This window comes from Petaurus breviceps, unplaced genomic scaffold (genome assembly GCF_028583685.1).
Source record: "Petaurus breviceps papuanus isolate PSGF00001 unplaced genomic scaffold, PetGlider_PUasm1.0 126, whole genome shotgun sequence".
Classification (NCBI taxonomy): domain Eukaryota; kingdom Metazoa; phylum Chordata; class Mammalia; order Diprotodontia; family Petauridae; genus Petaurus; species Petaurus breviceps.
Window position 1 is genome coordinate 10,342,884 of NW_027185655.1, and position 8,590 is coordinate 10,351,473.

An 8,590-nucleotide genomic window follows, 5' to 3' on the forward strand; every position below is an offset into this window, starting at 1 on the left:
TAAAATGAAATTTAATAGGAATAAGTAGTACATCCCATAGTTGAGTTAAAAAACAAACATTTAAGGACAGTGAAGAAATGGGAAGTTTGGGTGGCCCATAGGTTCATGATGAGCTGGAAGTGTTAGGTGGCAGACAGGAAGCTGAGGGTATGTGTATGGGGCCACATTCACACAAATGGAGGGAAAGGAGAGGTGATTGCAATGCTGTGGTCAGAACTCATGGTAAAGGGGGAGGTCTCAGTTTTGGGTTGGAACCACAAGAGGCTGTCCTGTGGGGAAGCAGGGCAGAACCAATAGGTATGGATCTGCGTAACTGACAGGAAACCCTATTTTAGCTTCACATTTGAGTGAGGTTCCTTCTCAGTGAGCTAGCCCAAACTAGAATGAATTCCTCAGTGGGAAAGGCGTTTTGGTCTCACTGGATGTATTTAGTGCAGCTGTATCAGATGACTTACTGCAGATATGTAAAATGGGCCCACCCATGCTTTGAGTGTGGGGATTAAATTTTGGCTCCTTCTAACTCAGATTAAAAAAATTTAAATTTAAAAGCAATTAAAAAAAACCGCTTCTAAATGTTTTAATAAATCCAGTTTATTTACAGAATACATATTTTTCCATGCAGCCCACTGTAAATTGCATAAACACAAAGTGACAATAACTTCTTTGCTACTTGTTGCTAATGGCTTGACTTTATACAGAATACTTGTGTTACTAAAGCTAGTTGACTATGAACCCATAAATTACTATACAATATTCAAAATGGCTCTGAACTTAAAATTTTTTAGTCTACAGTTTTAAAGCAGCTTCTGGTCCTGGTAGAACTCAAGTTTTATTAGTAACTGGAATATCAGTGTGCTTTTAAACTTGTTTTACTGACAAGTTGGTAAAATAAAATGAACAGATGGACATTTAAAAAGGCTCAAATTTGGGAGGCAAGGTGTAAGTAGTCATTTAACATGAACTAATAAGACTTCTAAAAATGCCAGTGTGCAGTTCACACAAGTAGTGGTCAATCATACTGACAAACTGAAGTGCTTAGAGTTGTTTGCAACCTACATTCATTAACACCCGAACAATAAATATATATATAGCACATTAAAATTTACAAGTAGTACAAAATTTACAAGAATAAAGGCTTTAAAAGTGTGGAGATGTTTCTTGTATAATTCTCCCCAAGACTAGTATAGTCCATTAAAAAAAATCTTACTCAACAGCACTGTGTAAGTATCAAACTTGTCAAATAATGTTTCAAAGAACTATGCTGAGGAGATTTGACAATAATCAGGTTACAGACGCAGATGAAGTTACCTGTAACTATCGTGGCATAGCACAGATCCTTTTTCCTTTGCCCAAGAAGGCAAAATATGTGATTGTTTGAAGGCAAAATGTTACAATGAGCCAATAAGAGATGCTTGAGAGGAGATACGGCCAATATTTTGTTATTTCTAAAGGCATGGGGTAACTATTATATAGCTATTTTCAAAGTGGGAGTGCCACCAGAAACTTATTACCTATATATTGCACTTGAGTATCTCAAAAGCTGGGGGAGAAAAGTTAACATTTCCATTTTCTAGATGGATAAAAGAAGGCAAAATTAGCATTCTAAAGGTCATACCAGATGTATAATCTGAATGTGTTATCATTCCACATTCCTTAGGAAAGCCAAGCAATTCTAATTTTCTTCAAATATGCTATTAACTCATGAACTATAGTTTATTTTTTAAAAGTTTGTTCAACTTAACAATGAGTTTTTAATTTAACTTTTGTAGCATTACATTTAAACACCATAGCCCTCTTCTTAAATCTATCTTATGTGTTAGAACAAGAGAATCCAAAAATTTTCCACAAAAATTTTCTGTTTGACAGAACACTGAGATTGCATGTCTAAGTACATTCATAAATGGAAATAATTCCAATTTTGAATTCTGAGACTCCAAATATTGGCTATTTCTAGCCAATATTGTAGTATAATCACAATGCTAACATTAAGGGACTCAGATATGAAAACTGCAACTCCTCAAACTGGATAATTGCATTACTGTACTCCAGTGGTTTTCAAAGTGTGACTGGAGTTCCTGGAAACTTTAGGGTATCCACGAGATCAAAACTATTATAATAATATTAAGATATTTTAATTTCTACTATAAGTATCAATAGATATAACCCACAAGGACTCTCTGGGGTTTTCTGAGAATCACTGCTTTTTCTCCAAAGCTAATGAATGGGTGATTTCAAAATGAATCCTTGGCAATATTCCTATGAAGCCGGGATCTTTCATCAAGAATTTTGATCTTTAATTTCTAGGAAAAGGATTACATGTGTGAATGTTTAGCATAACTCCAGCTCTGGGGAATTCTGGGGCCCTTTCTTTGTATTAATGTTCAAGGTTTGGAGAAACAGATGAAATGAGCTATTGTGACCGATCTGATAATAAAAACAGTCTCACGGCTAAATCACATCAATTTCCAATGAGAATGATCACACAGTTAATCACTGCCTTATATATTCCAAGCTTGTCTAAAATCAAGTTTAGGGGATAAAATTCATAGGAGGTAACAAGAAAGCTTATTCTGAGGAACCCTAAAACCCCAAAGGGACAATGTTCTTCTGAAATCTTCTACAACATAACCATTTGATAAATCAGTATTTTTAAAGTTTAAAAAAAAGGACCTTATTGCAAACCTATGTCAAATCAAAATGATTATTCAAGTCCACTACTCTAGTATTTAACTTGTTAAACTCAGGCTATTATTGCCTTGATCAGGCACTTAAACTTGATTTTTTATCTTCGTTTATAAACGATAGGGGTGATTGCAAGAATAATTCTGTAATCACAGATGCCATCCTCCAGTAATGTTGTATCTTTCCTAGAGAAATAAAGTTAGTAAATAAAATAACCTCATTTTCAACAATTTAGATTGGTTTATTAACATTCTTTGTTGGTGCTAAGTTGGCATTATGTGAGAAGATGAATACATAGAGCAGAATTAAGTTGTGAAGCCCAATAAATGATTTATTAGGCAACTATAAATCCCCCTGAGCATATTTTTTAAAACTTTCATAAAATATTAATCATGAGATATACACCTTAAGATAACAAGGGAAAAGCAGAACATTAGCAGTAAAGAATATACAGTTTCATATCTAATACTGCCTGACATTTGACTCTCCCAGGTTGCCACACCTGCATTCACAAATGTGCAATATAGTCAGGACAAGGCCTGCTGTGTCTGTACCGCATGACAGTCACTGTTGACTGATGCCACCAATACAACATGACCACTGCAAGGATGTGCCATATTTGGTGGCTGGACCCGAGGTAGTTTAACTGTCCTATAAGGATAAAGAGAAGAAAAAAATACACAATTACAGATTCAAGATGCTGGTATGGATGTTGCTTTTTACCTCTGGCTTTGCAGGGACAGACCACCAGGCTCAACCACTTTAACAGACCTACATACTAAGTCTCAAGATTTCTTGAAGGGAGATATATGACTAATCTGAGCAAGGAAAATTTAACTTTAGTCGTGGCTTCTTGTTTTAAACTATAAAAGGTAAAGGACTCGTGCAACAAAAGTTATCTCTTGGGAGCACAGGGAGAATTTGTTCTCAGGCTCTGATAAACATAAACAGTTCTGAAACAGGATTTTCAAATGAAGCAGCTCTGATACTCTTACTTACATGGCTACATACCTGGGAAGTATCTTTCTGGAACTTTGGAAATGTAGAATAGGAACGCCACAAGAGCAATCACATACATCACGATTACACGGGGTGCAAACTCCTGCCAACGAAAGCACATAAATCATGGTAAAAGAAACGCAGGCTTCAGTGAGAGCCACGATGCTCCCTGGAAGCACAAAGCACTGCAGGACTACACACAGGGGAAAGGCCCAGGTCAATCCTGGGACTAGCTCAGCTCTAAGAGAACCCAATTCCATAGCAGGTATGTGACTAGAATGGAAGGGACCTGCTCATAGAATCTCAAGTCGGAAGGACCTCTGGAGGCCATCTAGCAGAACCAGATGTACCAACTGCTACAATATTCACAAAAGGTGCAAAGTTGATCACTTCTGAGGCCTCTTCCATTGTTGGACATTCCTAACAATCACCCTTCTGGGGATCAGCCCCCCAATCCTAGCCAAAGTCCCTCGAAATCTCTGGTGCCCATGCAGTACTCCAATATGGTCTAAACAATACAGAATTCAACACAAAATTCCCTTGATCAAATGGTCTATTCATGTAACCTAAGGATATATTCATTTAGGGAGGGGGCATGTGAAATTTTTAATTTATTTTTTTGGGGGGACAACTGTACCACACTATTGATTAAGTTTATGGTGAAACATTGTGAAAAAGATGTGTATCTTTTTTTATATCAATTTCTAGATCCTGTCTAGTTTAAAGCAGCACATGGGTATTTGATTATTTGTACCCCCTCCTGACATAAATACACAATGACTTTTACATTTATTTATAGCAGTTATATTTCATCTTAATAGTTTAGAGCCAGTTACTCACATGGTACCTTCTTTTCTATATCCATTCTACATAACATTTCATCTGAAAAACAACTGGTGTTTAAGCAAAATAAAAGCTACACATGAATCAGTGGGTGATATGATGGCTAAAAAGCCCATCCTGGACAGAACTGTAAGTGAATAGTAAACAGTGTCCAGAAGTAACTAGGGCGGGGGAGGGGGCAGGCCCACAATGCCCTGCCATAGTGAGGACACAAGATAGTATACACATTGGTTAACACTCTTGGTTGCCATAAACTCGACATATGTGAGAAAAAAGGGAATATGCAGAGAACAGAATGTTCTGGGGAACCTTTCATAAAAGGACATCAATAAGTGTGGAACTATATTAAAAGAACAGGAACAGGGGATGCTTAACTTGGAGAAGAGAAGATCTAAGGGAGAGGTAGGTATTTCGAGCTATTACAGGACAGAGAAATCTGGTTTATTCTGCTTGGCTCCAGATTAGAAATTATGGGTAGAAAACATGGAGGGTCAGATTTTGACTTGAGGTAATGAAAAAAATTCCAAATGAGAGATATTCAGAAATGGAAAGGGGCCATTTTGGAAGATTGTTCATAGCAAAGAACTAAAAACGGTGTGGGGACAGCTAGGTGGTGCAGTGAGTAGAGCACCGGCCCCGGGTTCAAAAGGACCTGAGTTAAAATCCAGCCTCAGACACTTAACACTAGCTGTGTGACCTTGGACAAGTCACTTATCCCCAATTGCCCTGCCTTCCCCCCTCCAAAAGGAAAAAAAAAAGGTATATAACCAATAACAGGAAATGGCTGAATAAATCATTACATATGAATGCAAAAGGATAGTACTGCACTGTGGAAAATGATAGGTTTGGATTCGGAGAAGACTGGAAAGACTTGTATGAATCGATGCAAAGTGAAATGAGCAAAATGAGAACAAGCTACAGTTGTAAAGGACAGCTGTGAAAGACTTAGTATTAATGCAATGATTGATCATAGCTCTGGCAGTGCTTGTGCTGTCTGCTCTACACTCTTCCCCCTGCTGAGGTTCTGACTAATGGCTCACACACAGCCCACTCTATCAGGCTAGGAGGGCCTCACTTCATTCCCCCGCCATCTTCGCTGCCAACGCACTCGTACCCTGCCCACCCTTCTGGCACCACAATCAAGTCAATGACGCCACTGCTGCTGGAAAGGGTTTGTCCATCTATTCACCGTTCCTCTAACTTTCCGAATCAAATCATCTTTCCTGGCTACCAGCCCGTCAATCTCTCACATCAGAATTTTAGCTTCTTGAAGATAGGGCGCCTCTGTGTGCCCTTAGCAGCATGCACACGGCACACAGTGCATCTGGCTCCTCTGGTCCTTTCTCACCAAACGATACTATTCCTATTTCATTAACTCGGAGTCAAGGCAGCATGGGAATGGAGAGAGCTCTGGCTCTGGAGTCAAGACCCCAGACTTAAGCCTCACCTCTCCTGATCACCACCTACATAGTTCTGGGCATGTCACAGCCCTGAAGTGTCCTAACCTGTGAAAAGAAGGGGCTGGGCCCAGCGGCCTGAGGCCCCCACAGCTCTCCATCTAGGATCACAAGAACTCAATTCTGTGTCCCATTCCAGACGTTACTGCCTGGGAGCAGCAAAGTCTGCTTGACATCCAAATAAATGCTGTTCTTGAGTCTATTCCGTTTTCTCCCAAGTACCAGCTCTCTTCTTGACCATGGGAATGCCTTCTGTCACATCCATTTTCCTCCCCATCATCTGGTTTCAAAATTTTTACTTAGTATTTTTTTCTCTGCTTCATAAAACTTTTATCTCCTTCTTAGTTTTCTGTTGGGCATAGTTTCTCCTACTGCGGAAAAGTCTTATGTTTTCTTTCCTCATATTGTTTTGTTTAATAATCACAATGTACTAATTTTGATGACTACTCTGTCAATCTCTCAAGGGCCTCAGTCTGTACCTATAGAGGATAAAAATATCTGTATTGTCTACTTTTCAGGGTTGTTTATAAAGAATGTACTTTCTAAACTACCGTGTTTCCCCAATAATAAGACACTGTCTTATTAATTTTTTGGACAGAAAAACACCAGAGGGCTTATTTTCAGGGGAGGGCTTATTTTAGAGGAATCTTACACAGTAAGGGGAGGGCTTATTTTCGGGATAGGTCTTATTATCGGGGAAACACAATAGTACCTTCTATTTCATTTAGATATTGATTTACTACAATTACAGTCTAATGACACACACTTAACTTTTATTGTAATGAAATATACATTTGGGCCATAATGAAGAATGGCAGTGTGAGTGTCCGATACTCCTGAACACTGTGGCATCAGCGTGGCCTACTAGTGTGGGATAATTCTACTCTATTCTGAAGTCCATGGTAAAACTACTTGGTAGCTGTAATTATCTCCATCCTAACTTAATGAGTCCATTATATATAGTGGTCCTGTTGCCCTCTCAGAGTTTAAGTGGAGAACATGACAGTTCTCTCTGCAGTCCTAGGTGGAAAGGTGAACGGAATCTTCCCACCAGCTCTAGCCTAGCGTCAGGCGCACAGGAGGTGCTCAATACGTGCTGACTGACTGGCCCCCAAGCTTGCTAAACGACCCTAACAGATGTTTAGTGTCATTGATAGACAAAGCAATTCAGTTGAACTGTTTCTGAAATTAAGTTTGTATAGACCAAAGTAAGAGTATGAAGAAGCTGACCTGTAGTTATGTATATTCTCATCCTTTTTCTCTAGGATTAGCAAAATATGGCAAAAAGTGATGGGGAATAAAAAGGCCTTTTGTCAGAATCCTCAGTAACCATTTTTATGGATGATGGTTTCCAGGATATGAAGAAGCCTAACAACAAAATGGATCTATGACATCCACCAGGAAACTCTTCAACTATGTAGATCATAACCCATCCTATGTGCCTCTTGTCCATGTCCTGCTCGTTCATTTGGGCCAGCTAGGGGGCGCAGGGAATAAAGAACCGGCCGTGGAGTCAGGAGGACCTGAGTTCAAATCCAGACTCAGACACAACACTTACTATCCATGTGACCTTGGGCAAGACACTTAACCCCAATTGCCCTGCATTCCCCACTCCAAAAAGCAAAAAAAACAAAAACAAAAACAAAAAAAAAAACCAGTCAATATGTTTAACCTTGTTATCCTGCCTCCCCAAAATACAGTTAAGAGTTTATAATAGCAAAAATGTCTGTTCACATTTTGGTTTCCTTTTTCCTGCTCACTGATTGATCATCTCTTATTCATAATTACAGTCAATCTTTATCCCGTCTTTGTTAGGTTTTTAAATGTTTAATAAAAATAATTACGGCCAGTCAAATTCACAAAGTGACACTGCTGATCTGCAATTGTAAATGTATAGTCAGATGATGGCAGTGTCCTTGCTGGTTTTCTATCACTGGGTGAAATACAGCAGGAGAACAGAATGAAAAAGGCTGTGGCCACAAACAACATACCTGTACAATGGGCGCACCGACACCTCCATTGAGCCAGACCCAGTGAATAGTGGGAATCACTCCATACCCAGACACTGAACAAAAGATAATGGAACGGAGTCTGTGCCACTGTTGCGTGAGGTAATTGGGGTGAATCTGAGCAAAGAAGACGGTGAGGATCATAGCAAGCACCATAATCAGATAGACCTGACGCCAGTACTAGAAGGGGAAGGAAAAATAAATGCACTTTTGTTAATTAATTACAAGGAGATTGGAGCTTCTGCATTATAAATCCAAATTATTTAGTTCCCTTTTTTCACATCAAAAGCTGTTCCTTATTAGCTTTTGAATTCTTGGAAAGATAAACTAAAATGATACATTTCTTATATATATACACACATAACAAACCGTGTTAGAGATGAGAAGCAGGCATGTAGGTTATTGTGGATGTCTTTTCAATTGCCCTTTTTTGTTAGTACTATGAGATCTTTCTCATTCTTGTATACATTTCCCTTCTTTGAGATATCATGTCTTCCTTACCTAAAGCAGTGGTATCAAACTCAAATAGAAATATGGGCCACTAAATCATAAATAAGGAGCCTTGTGGGCCACATAATGGGTTAGAAAACTACAAATTGG

The 8,590-nt window shown here is 38.8% G+C and overlaps 1 protein-coding gene across 4 annotated transcripts in view; it reads right to left on the reverse strand.

Annotated features, from left to right (window-relative positions):
* Positions 1-573: 573 nt before the first annotated feature.
* PAQR3 (progestin and adipoQ receptor family member 3) overlaps positions 574-8,590 on the reverse strand; it is a 19,192-nt gene continuing 11,175 nt past the window's right edge. For 3 of the 4 annotated variants that reach the window (XM_069092843.1, XM_069092819.1, XM_069092836.1), the window contains 3 exons: positions 7,973-8,170; positions 3,694-3,784; positions 574-3,333 (listed from right to left, as the gene is read on the reverse strand). In XM_069092843.1, the coding sequence (XP_068948944.1) occupies positions 3,191-3,333; positions 3,694-3,784; positions 7,973-8,170 (432 nt within the window). In that variant the 3' untranslated portion in view covers positions 574-3,190. Of the gene's footprint in view, positions 3,334-3,681; positions 3,785-7,972; positions 8,171-8,590 lie in introns of all 4 variants that reach the window. The other variant, XM_069092828.1, reaches the window with a different exon arrangement.